Here is a 22,815-nt window from a genome sequence, read left to right on the forward strand (position 1 = left end):
ATCAACTAGCCGTTTGACAATTATATATGTATCTATTGTGAATGTATATTTATATTTATATGACATGTATGAAATTATTGATAGTTTGACAATTGTGGGAAAATCAATCACGTGCCAACAAACAGAAGTAAATTCAACGGACACACACACACGCATACTAAAGACCTAAACGAACCAGCCACTTCGTATTATATTATTGACGATTATTCACACAACTTAATAATAAACCTATAAGCATAGTATAGCTATAGCTTCGTTGCCGTGTGTTCAGTCACTTAAATCATACATGCAACTATAAAGCCAGCGAGAAAAGAAGACCCTTAAAAAATATGAGAAAGGTTAAAGCCAATAATTGCATTACAAAATCTCCTTATTATACTTCAGTCTATTTATATATTCTACTTTTATCTATTTCTTTTTCTTACTTAAAAAATGTAAATTATGTAAACTCAAACTAGAACTTGTTCTTATTGGTGTTGCCCCTCCATTAGTTCGATCAGCAGCACTATTAGATAATTTACCAACACTTTGATGTGTAGTAGATGCAGTTGTACTATTTGGTGAACTTGATAAACTAAATGTTGCCCCGCCATCACCACCACCACTAGTTGTTGTTGTTGGTATATTTAATGATTGATTAGTACTACTTGAACGAGCAAGATGGGCAGGTGTTAATCTTTGTAAATTAGTCATTGATGATGATGGTGAAGTTGCACCAGAATGATGATGATGATGATGACTATTATTAGTGTGATGTCCTGATAATGATGATAAATTATTACTTGATACAGTTCTTGAATGCATTGGTGATGAATTTTGTGAAGAATTTCTTGAAGTAGTCGATGAAGATCGTTGTAATTTGAACGAATTTGAATTTTTAAGAGAATTATGACGACCAATTTTATTATTATTTTGTTGTTGAAGATTGGTTAAATTTTTATTTAATTCTTGTAAATTAATATGAGATCCAGGTAATGGTGGTTCATAAGCTGGAGAAAATAATTCTTCATTAGTAATTGTTGGTGGATCACTATTCATTGCTTCAGCATATGATGGAACTTGTGATAATTCTAATGGACTCAAATTGGAAGGGGCATTGTTGTTGTTGTTGTTATTATTACCTAAATTGATATCTGAATTAACTCGAGATATATGTACTGGTGGTGACATTGCCACCATATGATCTTGAAGGAAACTTTGATTAGAACGAGGTAAAATTGGTCTTCTTGAAGTGCTACTGGTAAAATAATCACCATTGCCACCAGTAACACCCCCGGTGGTTCCACTATGAATACTATTATTATCATCATTATCCATTAAATTAAAAGTTGCTCTACCATGTCCATCATCAACAGTAGTAATATCCGATTGTTCTTGTTTTTGTCGTTGTAAACTTAATTGTCGAAGATTTTCCGTCAATACTTGAGAATCCAATGGCGACATACCATATTCATTACCAAATCGTTCACTACCACTTCCACCACCTAAAATGATTCCACTTTTTGGAGTTGCTGGACCTGATGCTAAAGGAGTAGCTACAGGAGAAATATCTGACCATAATCGATCATAAATATGTCTTTCATACATTGGTGGAGCAAGTAATCCCGTTAAATTTGTCATTGAACTATTATTTGATCCAATATCTCCGCCACCAGCCCCAGAATTGTCAACATTCTGATTATTATTTAATGCCGATAATGCATCATAGGAATCGCTAGTAAATAAAATATCATCATCATTTGGATCAATATTTCTATCATTATTATCCTCACCAGTATTAGAATTATTATTATTACCACGAACAGTAACAAATGGAGAAATAAATAATTGAATGGGTAAAGTTGCTCTTAATTCTGAAGTATGACCATCAGGATTAATTAATCCAATATTAAATTTCAATTTATGACGAACTCTAACATTAGTAGATAAATCAACATCTTGAGTACATTTTGATAAGCTTGATGGAATATTAATAATTGTATCGATTTGCCATTGATCAAACATATCCACTTCTTCTTCTTCTTCTTCTTCATCACCATTGTTATTTTTCTTTCGTTTGGGTATTTTCTTTTTGGCAATTATTCTTTCATCAGTTTTCATTGGTGGATAACTCCCAACAAATGAATACATTTCAATCAATTCAATTTTAATATCACCTAATTGTAAACCTTTCAATAAGGGGACAAGAGTCATTGTTATAGGAGTTGATGAACCAATAGCAATAGCTTTTGTTGGACAACTTAATGAATATTCTACTTTATTGGGCCAAGTATTATCAACAGCTATGGTTTCTGATAATTCAACCGCATCAGAAGTTAATGTACGAATGATTCGAAGTCTTTTTTTAGCAATCATTGAACTATGAAATTTCCCCCGATCAATAATTGCTTCTAATCGATAAACATTAGAACATCCAGGTAGCCCTTCAATTGATTCAGGTAAATCTCCAGGTAAAATTACACTGAATGGAATTTCATAATTTCCTTGTACCAATAAATGACTACCACCAATGTTACCAGTGCTACCACCAATGTTACCAGTGCTACCACCAATGCTACCACTATGTAATTGAGTAGATGATAAAGAATGATTTAATTTATTATTATTATTATTATTATTATTATTGTTGTTAGTATTACTTGATGTGAATGCTGATACTAAATTTGTTGATGAACCACCAGTTAATCCTGAAAGACTTAATGAAGATTTTGATCTTAATCCCAATAATGAAGTTGATGAATGATTTCTCGTCAATTTAGAAAATGCCCCATGATGATTGTTATTATGTGATGATAATGAAGTAGATGATCGATTATTTGGTGAATTTGTCCCTGAACTCAATTGACTAAGGTTATTATTGTGATTATTTAAATAATTAGAAAATTCTTGACTATTCCAAATATATTCATAAGTTTTTTTAGAAAAATTGATTATTCTAGAACTACCACTAGCACCACCAGTAACTTCACCATCTAATTTTAATGTAGAAAATAAACGAAGGGAAATTTTTTTAATTGAAATTGGTTCAATTACTGATATAACTATAGTTCCTGATAATAAAGCCGATGCTGCTTCTTGAGGATTTCCTTTCAATACTAATACATCATGATCAAGATTTTTCAATCTAATTTCAAATAATGATGTTGATTTAGATGTATTTTGTTGCAGTTTTTTCACCATTTCGATGTGGTAAATGAAAAAGGGGGGGGGGGGGGTAACGACAAATTAAAAAAAAAAATATATGTATGAATATGTTAGATATGATGTGAGATACTGTAAGTTCTAATAGACTTAATTAGTATTCTTTCAAACGATAAAAACAGAATTGGATGTAATTGGAAGTAATCCTCTTTTTTTTTTTAAAATTGCTATTTGTTGTTGAAAGGTCGATTCCTCAATCGTAAGGAAGGAAGCAAATATTTTGAATAAATAAGTAAAATTTGGTAAAAAAACAAAAAAAGGAGAAGAATAAGTTATTATTGAATGAAAGAAATAGTTTATAATAATAATAATATACCGTGTTGTATTGACTTTTTCAATGGGAATAAATTTACTTTTATAAATCTACAACCCAACAACTAAACCATTCATCACATCACATCGATTGTTCATTTGTTCGTTCGCTCGTCGGAGATTCAGAGAGAGAAGAAAAAAAAAAAAGAAACTTCAATAATTACACAAAACTCAAAGACAAAAAGAAACGGAAAAACTTTTTGCTACAAATGGGCCATTCCGGATAAACTGTTATCATACACACAGATTTTAGATTTCAGATTCCAGATCTCTATAATAATATTACAAATAATAATTATTCATATGATTTATTATTATTATCATCGATCCGAAAAAATGATCAACGAATAATAATAATTTGACGATCTTCTTTTTTTTGTGTGTGTAGGTATAGCTTATTAAACTCAATCTGGTCTAGACTTTCATCAAAGAATAGATTATTCTTAATATTTTTGATATTTTCTTTTCTCTAAATTATATTAATTGCAACGTGGTATTTAAATTATCGACTATTATGCGATAACATAGTAGTTTATATGTACTAGAATAATGACGCGTGGTAGATGCATGGGATAAAAACCATYKKCTTATACCTGCTTTAAGAAGGATTATGCGATTACTTGAAAGTTAAAAAGATACAAAATCATCTCCCTTCCTCTACACGCATAAATAATTGTAGAAGTGGGATTTTTTTTTTGCGATTTGTCTAAAGTCCGAATTGTTATCAAATCAGTATCAATTTCAATTAAATCGGTCAATCAGTTCCGTTCTGTTCTAATTTACTTATTCTTCCCCTTAAAAGTATATATTTAGAATTAAGTAATTGAATTTTCTGAAATCATAAGATTATTAGCCATTACAACAAAGTCTACTAAAATTGCCATTCATATTGTCTAGTGGAGGGGGGAGGGGGGAAGTTGTATTGAAAAGAACAAAAGAAATTATCAACTATGTCAAATCTCTTTCGGATGTAAAAGTCCGTCCTTATTGTTATTGTCTAGCCTCATCTCCAAAAAAARGRACATTCAGAAAAAAGAAAAACAAGACGATAACAATTATCATCGTCATCATCATACTAGATTTAAACAATAATGAAGTAATTAAGTACTGTAGATTGTCTCTATTAGGAAAGTATTTGAATTCTTTCGAAGATGAAAAATTTAAGTCTATTTTGATATTTTTGTATAGAGTTGATAATGCCAAGGTAGTATTCATCACACACTGGTTTACACCTTCTTCTTCTAAGCCATATTCTTGAAAAGGGTCATGTTCTTTTATCTTATCACAACAACATCACGATAAGATGATTAGGACGCAAAAATCGAGCAAAATAACTCTATCAAATACAGTTCCATTCTTTATAAATATGTGTATATATATTTATGTATATAAAACATAGACGAATTGAAATAAACTAAACTAAAATAAAATAAAATCAAATAATATTATAAACTCTAACATAAATCAAAAATAAAAACATACTTAATTGCAATAATTTTTTTTGATGAAAAAAATCAAAATCTTCTTCTATCAATAATAACAACATTGGTACTCCCCCCCTAATCTATAACAACAACCCCTTATGATCATCTAGTAATACCATAAGGACCACTTCTAGGTCCAGTATTTTCTCTTCTTCCCATTAAAGCACTAGCATTTTGATTCTTATTACCTGGTCCTCCAATCAGACTACCGGTAGTACTATTGTTGTTATTATTATTATATCTTGCTGCCACAGGTACAAATCCTGGATTCACTCTACGTTTTTGTTGTTGACCACCACGACTAAATTGGAAATCTGGATTATTATTCAATACATTTTCAGATATAGTTGGTCCTCTAACTTGTTGTTGTTGTTGTGGTGGTACAGGTACAGGCCCTTGATTTGGGAAATAAGATCCTGACACTGGAACTGGACCTGGACCTGGACCTGCTCCTGGTGGTGGTACACCTCCACCACTTCTCATTGGAGTATTATTATAACCCATATTTGGTGACGGAGAATATTGACCAGTAGGCCTATATTGTTGTTGTTGAGGTGGTTGTGGTGGTGGTGGCATACCTTGTTGATGTATAGGTTGATATTGCTGAACATGAGAGTATTGATTAACCACATTTGAAGGTAAATACCCAGTACCACTTCCAGAATTACTTCCATAATATTGAGGATTAGGTGGTCGTTGTGAAACACTAGTGAAATCAGAATCATTATCAGAATCATTAATATTAACAATTTCACGTCGATTATTAGCCAAATCTTCTTCATCATCATCGTCAAAATCATCATCCAATTCAGTAAATGGTTTATGACCTTCAACACCAAGATGATGATCAAAAACTCCTGGTTGATAATTATTTCTACTATTGTTACTGTTATTATCAACAATTGGTGTACCAGGAGGATAAGGAAGTGATGATGAAGCAGTATTACCATTATTGCTACCGGAACCACTTAATGAACTTGGTTGATAAGCATTAGGTTTATTTCTTTGTGTGAAATCAGTGGCAGTTTGTGGATTGTTATAATAGGAAGATGAATTACTGGTGAGGGACCCATTTTTATGAGCAGGAGGATTCATACCAGAAATAACAGTACCTCCTGATCCAACACCAGAACCAGTAGTAGTCGATCCACCATTCATAACACCTCGAGAATTATTAGTAGGGTTTGAGAATTTATTCATTGCCCCACCAGTGAAATTGGTACTACCAACATTATTGGTAGTAGTGGCTGTGGTAGCATTGTTATTGTTATTGTTATTGTTATGGGGTTTATATTCATAATCATTATCAAGGGAATTACTTGTTTTGAAAGTAGATGTTTGAATATGATTAAATTTATCATCAATACGACTATAATTAGTAAATCTTCCAAAATCTTCATTATCGAAATTAGATTTAGCATCATTATCATCATCATCGTCGTCATTTCCAACAACTGTCAAACTTAAAATTAAAAGAATCAATGAAATAAATGTAATAGCTCCAGCTGCCACTAAAGTCCAAGGAACCCAAGTTACATAAGGATAAAAACATAAAATTACAACCACACAAGTAATAATTGTTGCAATCGTGGCAAGTACATTAACGAAAATTCCAATCAACACCGTTACACGAGATCCAAAATGAATTACAAATATAACAATCAATAAAATCAAATCAAATCCAAGGGCAATAGGTGCTAAAACAAATATTTTTGCCAATGTGGTTCTAGTATCATTCATAAATAAATAACCTGACAGATTATCTTTTATGGAACCAGTAAAATCAAGTGGGTAACCAACAATACAATTATCACTGTTTGATGTCAGACAACTTCCAAATATCCCATATTTATTATCCAGAGTTTTACTCAAGGCAAATATATCAACCACAGGATAACTAATGGTAGCAAATAATAAAAATACAAATGATACTAGTATAAATAGGAATGATATAGTATGATACCCTGCTTTAAAAGACATCTTCTGTTATGTATGAATGAATGAATGTATGTATGCGTGTATATGTGCAAATGTGAACTTTGATCCCAATGTATCAAATAAATAAATAAACCTTCAAGGTTGTTAAAATAGTGGTCCTCTCAAGCTTGGACTGTTAAGTGATACTATTTAGTGATTTCCCACCTTTTGAAGAAAGTAACAGTTGTAAATAATTCAACGTTGATCTTTTTGACAACTAGTAATGATAACAAAAAAAAATGAAATGAAAATAAAGACAATACAACTCAAAATGAAAATGAAAAAAAAAAAATTTCTTGGAATGTCAAGAATGAAATATTTAATCAAAAGTTATTAAATAAGGAAACAATAAAAGGAAAAAGTAAAAGAGGAAGAAGAAAGTAAATTTGTAGTTGTAGTGGTTATTGTTGTTGTTGATAAATTTGTTTGAATTAAAAAGAAGTTACGCGGGAAACAGAGAATTGACTGACTCACTGACTGAGTTTGTTAGTTAGCGTGTTTAATATTGTTGTTACACTAAATCAACCAACAATACTGCTAATTAGTTGTACCGTGTTTTGTGTGTGGATGCGTGTCTGTGTGATCAAAAAAAACTACTACTGACAAGGCTGAGCTCATTTTTATTAATGTATGTGTGCATGGATGCGCGGCTCAACTTCACTTTAAATTTTAGTTTGCGTGGTAGTCGTGGTTAGAGGGTGGGGAGTGCATTGGCTAGCCATTCTACCAAGTCTTCATTAACACCCACTATTCATACACATGCACCCTGTTATAATAGGTTACTGGGGGTTGCTTTAAATCACAACTCTAGGGTTTATAAATAGCAACATTGCTGTGGCTATTGCTTAGGCAACTAATTGAATATCCTTGACAATAACTACAAGGGGGGGTGAATAAGCCAATTAGTTGTAGCAATCTAATGACTTACTTACTTACGAGTAGCTTAATGTAGATCTCTTATAGAATTGCCTTGCGTTTACGGGGATCACACATACACGTGAACTAGTGAAACAATTTTTTTCGATAATTGTGGATATCGACTAAATACAGATAAGCAATTTAGTTCAATTTAAATAACGAAAAAAAAATAGGAGATTAAGAAGAGTCTATAGAATAGACGAAGATTGTAAGGCGTGTTACAATAAATATTATTAAAAAACCCACAACTCATAACCATAACAACAACAATTATTGAAAACCTGAAATTCTCGAACTCTATCTGTTTAGCAATGTTTTAAATTTTTAGTTCAATCTGATGAATTCAAAGTTATCGATCAAAGCAAATTAAAGTGCTTTCGTTTTACAGACTTTATTCAATCAAAGAGCTAAAAGAAGGAATACTTAAACGTACTTTCATGTTTGTCAGTTCCCAATAACGGTTGTGTATACTTGATAACACCTATTGTAAGAGTCGATAAAGGTTAATTAAGAAACTGTACATCCATATGTTATAATAAAATATCATTCATTAATTTGTTGTACACACATTATCACGTAAACGCATACTACTCTATTTTGACCCTTCATACCAAATATCAGGAGCTTCTAAAATATATCTTTCCATAGCTTCTCTAAATCTTATACGATATTGCTTTGGTGTAACAATGGTTGGATCTTTACCTCGTTTATTCCCACCAATCAAATTATTACCTTTGACCCAATTTTCCACTTTTTTATCCCAAGTAAATGTTCTTAACCAATCAATAATCCCCAAATACAATTTTTTCGATGAATCATCAATACCAATGACTAAACTATAATCCATAACATCCATGGCAGATAAGAAACTAGTATCATTAAATAAACATCCTCGTAATAATTTCTTCAGTTGTTGTCCAACAAACACTGGTGATTCATAAATATATTCAATCATATTTTCATCCAATAAAACCTCATTTTCTTTCCCCGTTTGTTGAACATGACGATTCCTCATTGATCCTTTAAGATCGAAAATTCTTGTGGTTTTATGATTATAAAATAAATTCTCCATAATTAAGAAATCCATTCGGAATATTTTCCCCGTAGTAGTGTTTTTAATTTGTACTTGATAAAATCCAAATATTTTAGCAATGGCTGTAGTTAAAGTATTAAACATTGATTGACTAATATATTTGAAATAAAACGGAGCAATTGAAACAAATGATTCTAATTCCAGTTTCGATAATTCTTTTAAAATATATCGATTATCTAACGTTTTCAAAAAACTCGATCCACTTTTACCTCCACTAGATTGCCATTTAACACATCGACTAAGACTTTGAATGAAATTATCATCATTACCACATGCTTTTCTCAAAGCTTCAAATTGTTCACTATAGAAGATTTTGCATGATAAATTTGTATTCCCATCAATAAATTGATATTTCAAATGATTAGATTTATTTCTCGTCAAAATCGATTCCAATGGATTGATATTGTCATCATTGTTATTATTGTCACCACTATTATTAGTTCCTCCTCCTCCTCCATTGATACCCCCTTCTTTATTCAATTTCTTTTTGAATTTCTTTTCTATCTTGGCGAATTGAGCTCCCTTTTTATTATCACTTGCAAGTAAAGATTCACCCGCTTTCGCATTACTACTGTTGTTTATTGATGACTCTTCAAGTTTAGTATCCCCAACACTAGTTACAATACTGGCACTCTCAGTAGTAATACCACTATTACCCACTTCCAGTTCAACACCTGGTTTATCATTATGGGGCTTATTCTCTTGTAAATTCAGGTTTAAAATTCCACTATCACCCATTCTATTCTTTTCAAATGCATTCTTAATTTTTTGTTTGTAATCATTTGAAGAAAGACAAAATGCCACTAATGAACTTGGTTCATCTTCTCGAACAATAACTTCAGAATCTGCAAATGTATGTTCATGACTCTCCAATGGATAATTCAAAGGGTCCCACAATGTAGCAGCTCTATCAGCCCAGAAATTCGTCAATGATTTTAATAATGATTGCTTTTCAGGAATATCCAATTGTTGTTGCAGCTGTTGTTGTACTTGTTGTTGCAGCTGTTGCAGCTGTTGTTGTACTTGTTGTTGCAGTTGCTGTTGTGACAGTTCTTGTTGATTTTCCTTAGTTTGTCCTTTCTCCTGTTCATCTTTCTTAACAACAGCAATATCCTTCTTTTTCTCATCATCAACTCCAGGACCAACAACATCTTCAATCTTATTGTAAATCTCAACAATTGGTTTACTATCAAAAATAGGTTGAGCTTTAACTTTTGATTTACGTTTCAATTCTCGTTCTCTTTGTTTGGAAAATTCTAAAGAAATTTGATCATAATACATTTTATCAAAAAAATTCGCCAAATGAATCACTTTATTTTGTGATGGAATCACTGTATTGATTGATTTCAATGAACTATCTGAGCCACGATGAGTCAACAATTGCGTTGGTGTAGTTTTATCACCAGTTTCAGCCGTTTGGTTCCATTTATTTATTCTCTCCGATATATTAGACCCCAGTTCATATAATGTACTTTGTGGGAACATTTTAGTTTCAATGTTGGAATCGGATAAATTTCTATTCATAGGTAATTCACGTGGCTTTTTCGGAACAAATTCAGGGAATGGTTTCAGCAACTCATTAGTTGATTTATCATCAGTGTTTTTACTATCGCCATCAATTTCCATTGAATCTTGACTATTATCAGGTGTCGACTTGTCTGAACAATCTTTATTTGACGATGCCTTTCCATCATCTAAGGCGGCAGTCTCTTTAGAACCACTAGTAGATTCATTTCCAGTTACATCGACAACTTTCTTATTATTATTATTATTATTATCTTCATCTTCATCATTGTATCGATCCATCAAAAACTTTCGCAAATGAAATTGGGTAATCTTATTAACCTCATTCTCACTAGGTAAATATGTCCTTTCAAATTCATTAAACTCATTATCCCAATAAATACCTAATTTTTGCAAATCTCGTAACACAACATTCAATGCAAGATAATTTGTCGGAATGATTTTATCATAAATTGATTGCAACCTACCATAAATGCTATCTGATTGCTCTTGTAATTTAATTTTCAATTCTTCAATTTTTTGAATCCCATCTTCTGCCTTTTCAAATGTATCCAATTTCACTCGTTTTAATCGTTTCAAAACCGAATCGAAAAATACCTCAGCTTTAGTTCGAATGAATTTATAAGCATCAATTTTAAGTTTAATATCAATATTAGTTATAAATTCCAATTGTTTTTTCGGAACAACAATCTCATAATTATCAATAGTAGAATATTCAAGTCGAATAACCAAATTATTAAATCCAAAACATTTGACATAGCTTTTGAAAAAATCATGTGTACAACCTCCAGAAACACCTTCACCATAAAAATTCAACTCAAAAAATTTACCAATCGATAAATAATACGTTTCATCACTCATGGCAATAATTGGTGTTTCATAATTACATTCCTTACAATAACTCCACATGACTCTTTGGTTTTTACCTTGCATTTCACCATTGTTAAGACACTGAATATCATATTTTTCAATGATTAAATCCACTTTGGCTTTACCATGAACATAACTCTTATAATGATCCAAGTACGTTTCACCACATTCACCACAAACTTTCAGACTTTCATGGAATGCTTGATCAAGAAACAACCCAAAACATTTATCATTGTCTGTATAATAATCAATAACAATAATTGCTGGTCCAGAACAAGGCGTTGCATGTTTAATGGAAACGGTCGAATGCAATAAATGAATATTTCGATGACATATTGGATACAATTGATATGATGGGTATTTCATACAATTTGACCATATTCTAACACGAGCCTGATATTCATTAATCAACAATTTCAAATGGGCCTCACTAGCAAATTTAAGGATATTTATTAAATTAGCTTCCTTACCAGGTAATTCTTCCAATTTATAATCAATCTTTAATTCCGTTAGCCATTCTTCTTTGATATCGTCAACTGATGACAACTTTTGTATTTTAGCATTTTGTTGGGCAAACTGGTGCACTGCATAATACGTATAAATTGTTCTTGCCAAGGGATTGGGTAATGAATACTCTACAGGAGGTGATAAACTAAGTTTTCTTTCACTGAACAGTTTAACATAATTGACTACCTCTGCTGGGTCTAATTTCAAGTCATGCAATTTCCCATTTTCATCACCCTCAATTGTATTATCACGGATCTCCTGCAATTTTTGTTGAATATCAACAATTTTGGGATTCTCCGTCGGCTTCACATAAGACAACAGCAAATTATCCAAAAAACTCTTTTCAAATCTAGCATTTATATAACCTGGCATTAACGTTTCGGCTGCATACTTCACATTATTCAATAAATTGGTATTTCCACCACGTATTGATATGGTGAATCCCAGATGGATATCACAACCAGTGAAGAACACAAACGTTTTAATTTGATTTTGGTATTTATATCTCTTGACCGCAAAATTTTCACATAAACCCAACTTACCCTTTTTAAAGAATAAATCATTGACCGATTGGAAAATATCTGCTTTAGTGTACCTTGAAATTCTCTCAATAACTTGAGGTTTGACATTTGAAATCACAGTGATACCGGCATCTTCAAACAATTTTTCTGCTAAACCAGAAACGGAATCTCCAACAACAATAATGTCTGGTTCCATAGAGACCAAACGTGACACCAAGTTTGTGATATATACTGATTGTTGTGCATGAATAATTCGTAGACTTATAAATTGTTCTTTTTGTTTCAAATATTCAATAGGGAACATAAGCAATGCTATACGAGGATTCGAAATCTTTGAAGCCATCCTTTTGGAATCAATATTCTTTGTCATAAATAAACCATCAACCAATTCGGTCTGTTCTATTTTACCACCCAAAACTTTCTTTATCTTCACATATTGTCTTATATCTAATGTGTCTGTCAATTTGATTTCGTCAATGTACCCAAGCAGTTTCTGAAGAACAGCCACCCATCGTTCAATTTCAGTTTCAATTTCACCATCTTTCAAGGACTGGCGCAAAACAAAATCTAAAGTCTCATTATACAATTTGTCTTTATTATCCACAGTTTTCCCATCTTTCCATGAAATCAAATCACGTGATTCACTGGTAGCCATCAAATGATCATCCAGACCAAAATAATCGTTTCTTTCTCCAGAATGATACTTCTCTAAACCGGTACTAGCAGATATTTGTGGTCCAATGGGTGACATCTCCGAGTCTATGTTTGCCGAAGAAGTACTGACATCATCAGTCGCAGCTATACCAGCAGTCAAATTAGATGAGTTACCTCCTGGTGAGGCTGGTGATGCAATAGGCGTTAAAGAAGAAGTGTATTGGGGTCTGTGGTTTGATGGCTCCAAACTTGGTAGACGCAAATTACTTTGTGAAAGTATCAGCACATTCCTAGTTGCCTTTGCTTGTCTTCTTGTCCTCATTCTTTGAAGAGAAGCATGAGCTCTGGCCCTAGACCTTATATTCTCGGGTTGATGTTTATTAGGATCTTCACCAGTTAGCTCAATGGAATGATTTTGAAATACATTAGCAAGATTGGCTGCAGCACTTCTATTCATTGCACCTCTAAACAGCGGATATCCACTTTTCATAATAGGAAACTCACCCAAAGTTGGTACTGTGACAGCAGAATGACTATGCATTGGTGGTGGCTGATGTGCTAAAGGTGTCGAGCCATAACCATGCGTCTCGTTTAATGAAGTATATATAGACATAGCATGTTCGTCTTCTTCATTGTCTGACAAATCAACACCCTCATTCTTAGCATTCTCATCATCATCATCATCATCATCGTCGTCATCATCATCGTCATCGTCATCAAAGTCACTTTGACCTCCAATAGTCATTTCTTTTCCATATTTACTTCTGATACTTTGAATATCTCCTGGCTCCAAAGATAATTCTCTTCTGAACCTTGAAGGATCCCTGCTAGACCCTGATAAAACTCTCATATTAAACGACGGGGTTCTAGTCATAAAACTGTTATAAATAGACCCGAGATTATCCAAACTACGACTAGTTAAATTAGCATTCGATAATGTAGGCGATAAATGGCTTTTTATCCTGGTCTTGTTTGTATTTTCTGATTCAGAAATACCAGCTGAATTATTGTACTGTGAATGCAGATTGCTATAAGTATTGTGATAATGATTATGAAAGTGTCCGCCCTGTGGCTGATGTTGCTGTAGCAGATTTTGTTTCTGTCCATATTGCGGATGCTCCGGCAGCAGATGATGATTATGGTAAAATTGACTATTCGATTGGTGAAACGTTTGTGGCAATGAGTTCATATTAGAACTATATGGTGCACCTGATGTCTTTAAAATGCTTGAATTCATCAAGGAATGTCTCATAAGCGGAATCTCAACTGCTTCTCCTGTACGAGTTGTAGGAATAGCCATACGTGGAGCTTGCCTTGGATGCACTTTAATTGATTCATCTGGATATATAAACTGATTATTATTACTCCTCGAAGGTGAGCTAGAATGACTAGTTGATAAACTGTTTTCTAAATTGTTATTATCTTTCAACAGTGGCTTTCGAGATAGAGAGTCGGTTCTGGAACTGTCTCGATTAGATCCCATTGACATTGATCGAATTCTTGACAAAGGATGGTTTGGTACAAGTAAATCTTCCGCCTTGGTCTTTGGCACTTCTATTTCCTCAGCTGAAATAACTTTTTCCCCATCAGAATCATTTGCACTTGACGAGTCATCACTTAAATATATAATCACATCACTATAACATGGCTTGCAAACTCGGAGTTTATCGTTATACGGTTTTTTGGCAGAATTCTTGGTGTTATTCCTTTCATCTCTATGTTGGTTATATGAAATAAACAATGTGCAATCTGAACAAAATATTTGTCCACAAAAACGACAATGGTGTTTCCTTCTGAATGCAGTAAATGGTCTAAAACAATTCAAACAGTCAGATACAAATGCATCATTCATCCAATATTTCTTTGGGATCCCACCATTCTTCAAAGGATTTTCTGAGGTTTTTGTTGGCTTCTTCTTTTTTCTCCGTTTAGAAGCTATAATAGATGATGCTGATGATGCGACGGCTTCAATATTTTGATGGATAATACTTCTTGCATTGTCCAAAAGTGTCGATGGGGTATTCAATGATTTTTGTTTATTCGCCGAAACATCTTTGTTTTGTATAGCATGAAATGTCGATACTGTCGGAGATTGTCCAAAACTAGGAGTAAAAGTAGCGCTGTGTTTGCTTTCAGCCTTGATAGGAGCCGACTTAGCAACAGAGTCACCGTATCTTGCACTTAATTCAAATTGTAGATGATTGTTCATTTTAGAAATAGAACTCAAGTTTGAATCCGACCGATTCTCTATGTAAGCAATATCCGATTGGGGAGTTGCTGAGTTTTCTGAACCTTCATTATGAGTGCTATCCAGTTCATCTGCAGAATCGTCTGACAATTCAATATCATTGGGCAAATTGTTGAATATTGACGAAATCTTGTTTTGCAACCCTTTATCTTTAGACTTCAAATCTATACTGGATTCCTTTTTATGTGTGGGTTTACTCTCCACATTACTCTTGTCATTAGTAACATTGTCAATATCAACTGATGCCAGTGCAGTGACGTTAACCACCGAGCTGGTGGTGCTATTCGCCATCGATTGCATACGGGGGAATTGCATGGTAGATATTCGTAGGGTCTTGTTGTCTGACGTGACTCTTGGTGTATGTACTTCATCAATTAAGTTCTGTCGCAAAGAAAGAGCGGGTGTACTAGTGGAAGGGGGCTGCTTGGACTGTTGTGGCTTAAATGTCGCCCCTGTTGATGTCTCATTCGTCACAATAGACACTTTATCAATTGGTGTTCTATTTGTTTCACTTTTGATAATTGGATTCATTATTTCTAATTTGTTTCCCTGTGCATCTCCCTTTAAATCTAATGGGCTTGAACTTCTTGTGATTCGTTTGCTAGTATCTTCCTTAACCCGTAACCGCGTGTCAGTTTTTGTAGATAAATCCATGGATATTGGTGTGTCTACAATTTCATCATTTTTAGGAACAGGCAATGCATCACTTCCAATGGCAGTTGCCTTTAGTTCACTAACACGATTGGTAAATGGTGACGTATCTAACACATTGGGTTTTGGTGATGTATAATTCTGGGAATAGTTTTGAACAAGAGTTGATGCATTTGTTGTGACCTTTCTCAATGTTTTAGTTAATAGTCCTGTAATCGATTTAGTGTTCTCAACTTCTGGGTCTGGAATAGTAGGAAAGGATACATAATCGACGACACCCTTATCGTACAGGTCTTCGTCATCACTATTGTTGGTGTGAGAAGGTATTCTTTCTAGTAGTGGTAACTTGCGTTTTGAATTGCTCATGTCGTTAGGAGTATCTGGTGGCGACCCAATCATAATAACAAAACCAAGTTATTATATAATCCAATCTTATGATAGCAATGAATACAAAGAGGATTAAAAAAAGGGAGAAAGTTGAGTGGAAATGGTTTGTAAACCAAAAATGTGTTGCCAATATTACACCAAAAGGAAAATAAGGAAGTTTTTAATAAATTATACATTCTCCGCGTCATAATTGTCGTGTATTAAGTGCGAAAAAACAAAGACAAAACAACAAGCGCAGTAATAATCTACTGATTCCCAGTCTCCCTCTGTCTGTAATTTTGTATGTAAAAATATTAATTAACGAGGTATTCGTCGTCAATTCGAAATATAAAAATACATAACTACATGATTGGAAGTGTTTGCTCGATCAAATAAGCAGACTGTAATAAATCAAGATCTTGTACCATCATATTTTATTATGTTTCACTCATAAGCGAAAGACAGTATATAATTCAAGTTTTGTACTCGGGCAGTATTTTTACACGATATATATAACCAGCCCAATAATGAAAGAAGAAAAAAACAATTAGAATCACAAAATTTGAAATTGTATACTATACATCTAATCAGATTGCTTATTGTTAATTTTTCCTTGTATTATAAATAAGTAAGTATGTATGGTATGTAGGAGTGTAAGGAGACAACAATAACCATTCACAACACATACACAAAATTTGATACAACAAGACGTTTGTAGTGTACACCTGTCCAAAAAAAAAAATCAAAGAGTTGAATCTGGCGGACGAGAATTAATTTAATACTTGTGAGGATTAAAGCAAAAAAAAAAAAAATCTAAACGTAAGTTCAAGTTACGCCCAATCAATCTCAACTTTTTCATTACCATACATTTCAATTAGAATTGGCATTCATTTAACACTGTTTGCCTAATCACTGATATAATTTACCACATATTGAACTCATTTAAATATTAATTTAGTTGAATAATTGGATAGCAGGTAAAAGTTTTGTCAGTTTTTTTGTGGTTTATTTTTTTCGTCCTCCCTTTCATTATTTTTTTCCTTGAATAACCTACTTTGGGTTAACATACACATATAGTTAGAAACATCCACCATGTCAACAACAGGATTACAAAGACGTCGTGGTGCCAAACAATCAACACCTAAACCAAGAAACTCAGATTCATTCGATGAGAGTCGCTCCCCAGCATCACCAAATAAACCAGACCATAAAATAGGATACGATGATAAAGATATCAAAGATCCAAGTACCTTAAAACAACCATTATTGACATTGATGGAAGAAGTTTTGTTGATGGGACTTAAAGATAAAGAAGGATACTTATCATTTTGGAACGACAATATTTCTTATGCTTTGCGTGGATGCATATTGTTGGAATTGACATTCCGTAACAAAATTACTTTGGTTAATGATCCAGCAAGACGTCGTTTTGAGTTGAGTGATAGATTAGTGGAGGTTATTGATGCCGAGCCAACTGGAGAAGTTTTACTAGATGAAGCGTTGAAAATCATGAAAAATGACGAAAGCAATTTATCTGTCACCAATTGGATTGATTTATTGAGTGGTGAAACTTGGAATTTGATGAAAATCAATTACCAATTGAAACAAGTTAGAGAAAGATTGGCTAAAGGTTTGGTTGACAAAGGGATTTTAAGAACTGAACGTAAGAATTTCTTCCTTTTCGACATGGCAACTCATCCTGTTGCTGATAAATTATCCAAAGAATATATAAAGAATAGAATTTTGAGTATGTTAGTGCTGAGAAACGTTGACTTGGACACAGTTTCAAATGAACAATTTCCTGCTGATACATCTTTCAGATACTTGAGGACAGTATCGTTGGTATGTGGTGCATATGCTGCTAATGTGTTAGAAAATGTTTTGCTATCATTAAACTACGAAAAGAGAGACCAAGCTTTTGCCAGAGCAGATGAATTATTGGCTGATTTCAGTGAGTTCCCTTTCAATTTGTCTCATCAAAGTCCTCTTGGATTAGGATTAAATTTAGGTCAAGAAGTTGGTGATGAAATAGAAAAATCTTCTGCATCTGAATTACAATTGGAATTGATTGCAGCTGTTTTGAGTGTATTTGCCAGAATGGATTCAATACTTTAGTTCAAAGAATAGAGTAAACAAGAAGTCTAGCATATATATATATATAAGTACATATAGTCAAGGGTTTCAATATAATAGGATAAAACTTTCTGAAAGCATTCCGATAGTGCAGTTGTAATGTTCATTTCAACTGATTTTACATTTCTTTGCATTTGAATCTAGCTGTGAGGAAAGATTGTTAAAAAATATCCATGCAACCTGATAAGTTTTTTTTTAACAACCATGGAGGTTATTTGCTGATTTTTCAAGTACTTCCACACCACCTAGTTGATCAACAAAATTCTTTACCAAACATCCATCATTTGTCACTGAAACATCACCAGCAGAATCCCACCACATCCCACCACCCAATTGTCTCAGTTGTATAAAGCTAGCTTTTATTCTAGCACACTGGAGATTATCGAATGTGATTAATTGCTTACTATGAGAATCATATTTTAATGCACCCACTTTGCGTGGATCAAAATCTTCATAATCGAATGTATCACCAAATTTGTTATAGTCCACAACATCAGCTTCTATACAACCTGATTTTCTCTCTTTTGTAAAAGGAATACCAATTTCTGGTCGATCAACACCATGAAATATTCTTCCATACATTGGCATCCCTAATATCAATTTTGTTGGATGAACTCCCTTGTTAATATAAGTTTGGACAACATCAGATGCATTCAATGAATTATCCCCATTATTACCAAATAAATTAGAATGGAAAGCAGTTTTCGAAGACCAGCCTTCACCAGCAAAATCATAACACATTAAATTCCAAAATGTCAAATATTTATCCATTTCTTGAATCTTCAAAATTTCAATATTATCACTACCACCAGGAGCCGCTACCGTGATAATATATTTTGAATTTAATTTATTTCTTAATCGAGCCAAAAGTTCAACTAGTTTGGCCGCTTGTGTTGAATTTTTAGGGTATTCCCAATCTATATCAACCCCATCAAATCCATATTTCTCAGCAAATTCAATCGTACTATTAACAAAATTATCAAATTTGGTATCATTGGACACCACACTTTCAAATAAATGACATGTCCCCCATCCACCTATAGACATGATTAATTTCAAATGACGATTTTTCTTTTTCATTTCATAAAATTGTTGCAAATTGCCTGTAATTGATTGATTGGGTGATGGTTGTGGCATTTGTAAATCACACCATTCATCACTAAATTTTAATTTCCCAGTTTGTTCATCAATAAGTATAAATGCATAAAATATATGGGTATAGTATTCAATTGGTATGTCTTGTGGGAAATGCTTCTTCTGATAAACAGACCAATTTGAAAAATAAACACAAGTCTTAAATAATGGGGTTGAGGTTGTATGATGAAGTCTTTGTTGGAATTTATTCATCATTTTATGACACATTATGAATAGTGAATAAGAAAAGTGATTTTCGTTAGAGAATCAATATATGGGACTAGTGTAGGCTGTGTTGAAGAAAGTGGTTGGTAGTAGGATGCGGTTGCCACAAAGAATCGTGGCATAACCATAACCGTTCTGGCGTAATTACTGTAGCACGACCAAATTATACAGCGAATTTAGTATTACCGTGTTTGTTTGTTTGGTATGTTCGCAACAAATCTTCACACACATATTCAACACCCTCAAAGGCAAATACATTTTTTTTTTTTCACCACCACCACCACATTTAAGCTATTTTGTTTTTTCAATTCTTGCTTTCACTACCGTTTGCATAACAAGAAATTACCCTAGAATGACATTAGAATTACCTTCGGATATCCCGCTGACCATTCCTGCAAATACTAAAATTTACAAAGATGATTGCATGTATTCTTTTGATACACCAGAGAACAATTTGTTAGGATTGGATATTGATCTTAAAACATATCGGGCTTATTCTCGAAACAAGGATTTCAATTACACCAAACAAAATTATGACAAAACGGGGAATTATTTGTATTTGAATATCAAAAAAACTTTAAAACCACAAGAAGAAAGAAATAAATTATTGTATGACGATAATGGTGAAAAATCTCCCAAAATACAGAAATTGGAAATCAAAAATGTATCTGATGATGATTACTACAACACTGAAATATCCATTTATGATATCAAAGATGATAAAAGTTATAGTAGAGATGAATTGAGTGATGAGTTCAACAACTTGATTGATTTAATTCTTTCAGCAAACTCTTCTGCCACAGAAGATGAAATTAAACAATGGGAACAAGAAATTGTTCCTTGTCCTCATTCAATTGACGTTGAACAATTTGAAACTGATAATTTGGATTTGACTAAATGTAGTCAATGTGATTTGCGTGAAAATCTTTGGATATGTTTACATTGTGGTGCCTTGGGGTGTGGTAGACAACAATATGGATCGACATTGAAAGGTAATGGACATGCTTTAGCTCATTATGAGTTAGCTCAACATCCAGTAGCAATTAAATTGGGATCATTATCAGCCGACTCTGAAAGTTGTGATGCATATTGTTATCAATGTAATGACGAAGTCAAAGTGCCCCATTTGGCAGAGAAATTACACAAGTTTGGTATTGATTTAAATACTGCAGTAAAAACCGAGAAATCATTGATTGAATTAAATATAGACCAAAATTTGAATTGGGAATTTAAATTAGATGGAGTTAATGGTGAGAGATTAGAATCTGTATATGGTAAGGGCTTGACGGGTTTACAAAATTTGGGCAATTCTTGTTATATAAATTCGGTACTCCAAGCCCTTTACACATTAAACGGGTATCAAGAGTATTTCAAAGACAAAAAGTTCCCTGATATAAATAATCCTGCAATTGATTTAACAAGTCAATTAATCAAACTTTACGATGGGTTACAAAGTGGCAGGTATTCAGTTCCTGGTTCATTGAAAGGTGATGATTATCAATTAGGAATCAAACCTTCTACATTTAAAAATTTGATTGGTGAAAACCATCCAGAATTTAAAACTCAACGACAACAAGATGCATTTGAGTTTTTGTTATATTTTCTTGACAAAGTGGATAATGAATTGGGATTGAAACTTAATGAGGAGCTAAAATTCTTACTTGGTACTAAAGTTGTCTGTGCCAATTGTTCTCATGGCACTTTGTCAAATGATTTAGTGGACAATATTTCTGTGCCATTGGAAGCAGAAGTAATTGGGAAAGATGAAGATGGCAAAAAAGCTTATAAAGAAGTTGAATTGATCGATAGCTTCAAAAAGTATACCACCAAGGAAGATATCGAAGGATACAAGTGTGAAAATTGTCATCAACAACCTGGTTTAGCAATTAAACTGACAGGGTTCAAGACTTTCCCATCAACTTTAATTGTCAATGTTCAAAGAATTCAATTAGAAAATTGGGCTCCAGTCAAAGTTGATGTACCAATTACAATACCATATAATTTGGATCTATCTGAATTTAAAGCTCCTGTGTTTGAAACTGGGGAAATTGAATCTGAACAAATACAACCAGAGTCGGACAATAATAAGTTTGTTCCCAATGAAGAAGCAATGACAACCTTATTAAGTATGGGTTTCCCAGAACCAAGATGTATTAAAAGTTTATATCATACTGGTAATAGTAATGCCGAGGATGCTATGAATTGGATTTTTGCCCATATGGACGATGCCGATATAGATGATCCATTCAATCCAAATGATTCTCATGGTGGTGCCTCTACTACTACTACTGATGATTCCGGTCCTTCACAAGATTTGATAGACAATGTAGCTGCTATGGGATTTTCTACACAATTGGCAAAGAAAGCGTTGGTATTGAACAATAATGATATAAGTGCTGCTGTTGAATGGTTATTTGCTAATCCAGACGATGATGGAATTCTTGAAGACAACAACCAGAGTGGTCCAGTTGTCAATGTTAAGCAAGAAAAATCAGAGTTAATAACAAGATTAAATGCAGATACTCAATCAAATGGTAAATACGAGTTACAATCAGTTATATGTCACAAGGGTACATCCCCACATACTGGTCATTATGTTGTTTTTATCAAAAAACTTATTGATAATGAATACAAATGGGTATTGTTTAATGACGAAAAAGTTGTGGTTTGTGATGATGCCAATTTACAAGATATAAAGAATAATGCTTATGTCTATGTATTTAGAAAGGTAGAGTAGATAAAAAGATTGAAATTTATATTTCACAAATATACAAGATAAAGAATCATTACTGGAAACGTGGTGAATAATAATACTTTCGTGTAATTGAGATATTAGAAGCATTGTGAGATGAACATTTCTATTGTTGGTGAAACGAATAACCTTACGCCGTGTATCTAGTTCTTATCAAAAAAAAGATTAAAGAATAAGCAGAATGCGTTAGTGAAATGTTGTGAGTAATTAAGACGGGGATAACGACGACAGACGGAGGTATGTTG

General features: G+C 33.0%; 6 protein-coding genes across 6 annotated transcripts; 2 read left to right on the plus strand and 4 right to left on the minus strand. All coding sequences in view use genetic code 12, as the record gives it.

Moving 5' to 3' along the window:
* Positions 1–408: 408 nt before the first annotated feature.
* On the minus strand, positions 409–3,180 carry ROD1 (Rod1p; the record flags this gene model as incomplete). Its single annotated transcript, XM_717462.2, has 1 exon — positions 409–3,180. The coding sequence occupies one exon, from the start codon at positions 3,178–3,180 to the stop codon at positions 409–411; it is 2,772 nt and encodes a 923-aa protein (XP_722555.2).
* Positions 3,181–5,099: 1,919 nt separating this feature from the next.
* On the minus strand, positions 5,100–6,977 carry SRD1 (Srd1p; the record flags this gene model as incomplete). The annotated part of the gene is made up of 1 exon (XM_717463.2): positions 5,100–6,977. One exon carries the CDS (start codon positions 6,975–6,977, stop codon positions 5,100–5,102), a length of 1,878 nt encoding a protein of 625 aa, XP_722556.2.
* Positions 6,978–8,484: 1,507 nt separating this feature from the next.
* Positions 8,485–16,359, minus strand: FAB1 (1-phosphatidylinositol-3-phosphate 5-kinase; the record flags this gene model as incomplete). Its single annotated transcript, XM_717465.2, has 1 exon — positions 8,485–16,359. The coding sequence occupies one exon, from the start codon at positions 16,357–16,359 to the stop codon at positions 8,485–8,487; it is 7,875 nt and encodes a 2,624-aa protein (XP_722558.2).
* A 1,059-nt stretch (positions 16,360–17,418) lies between these two features.
* CAALFM_C202000WA (uncharacterized protein) lies at positions 17,419–18,441 on the plus strand (the record flags this gene model as incomplete). Its single annotated transcript, XM_717466.2, has 1 exon — positions 17,419–18,441. The coding sequence occupies one exon, from the start codon at positions 17,419–17,421 to the stop codon at positions 18,439–18,441; it is 1,023 nt and encodes a 340-aa protein (XP_722559.2).
* A 213-nt stretch (positions 18,442–18,654) lies between these two features.
* On the minus strand, positions 18,655–19,821 carry CHT4 (putative chitinase; the record flags this gene model as incomplete). Its single annotated transcript, XM_717467.1, has 1 exon — positions 18,655–19,821. One exon carries the CDS (start codon positions 19,819–19,821, stop codon positions 18,655–18,657), a length of 1,167 nt encoding a protein of 388 aa, XP_722560.1.
* A 349-nt stretch (positions 19,822–20,170) lies between these two features.
* CAALFM_C202020WA (ubiquitin-specific protease) lies at positions 20,171–22,555 on the plus strand (the record flags this gene model as incomplete). The annotated part of the gene is made up of 1 exon (XM_717468.2): positions 20,171–22,555. The coding sequence occupies one exon, from the start codon at positions 20,171–20,173 to the stop codon at positions 22,553–22,555; it is 2,385 nt and encodes a 794-aa protein (XP_722561.2).
* Positions 22,556–22,815: the final 260 nt, after the last annotated feature.

The sequence above is a fragment of the Candida albicans genome, chromosome 2, assembly GCF_000182965.3.
Source record: "Candida albicans SC5314 chromosome 2, complete sequence".
Lineage (NCBI taxonomy): Eukaryota > Fungi > Ascomycota > Pichiomycetes > Serinales > Debaryomycetaceae > Candida > Candida albicans.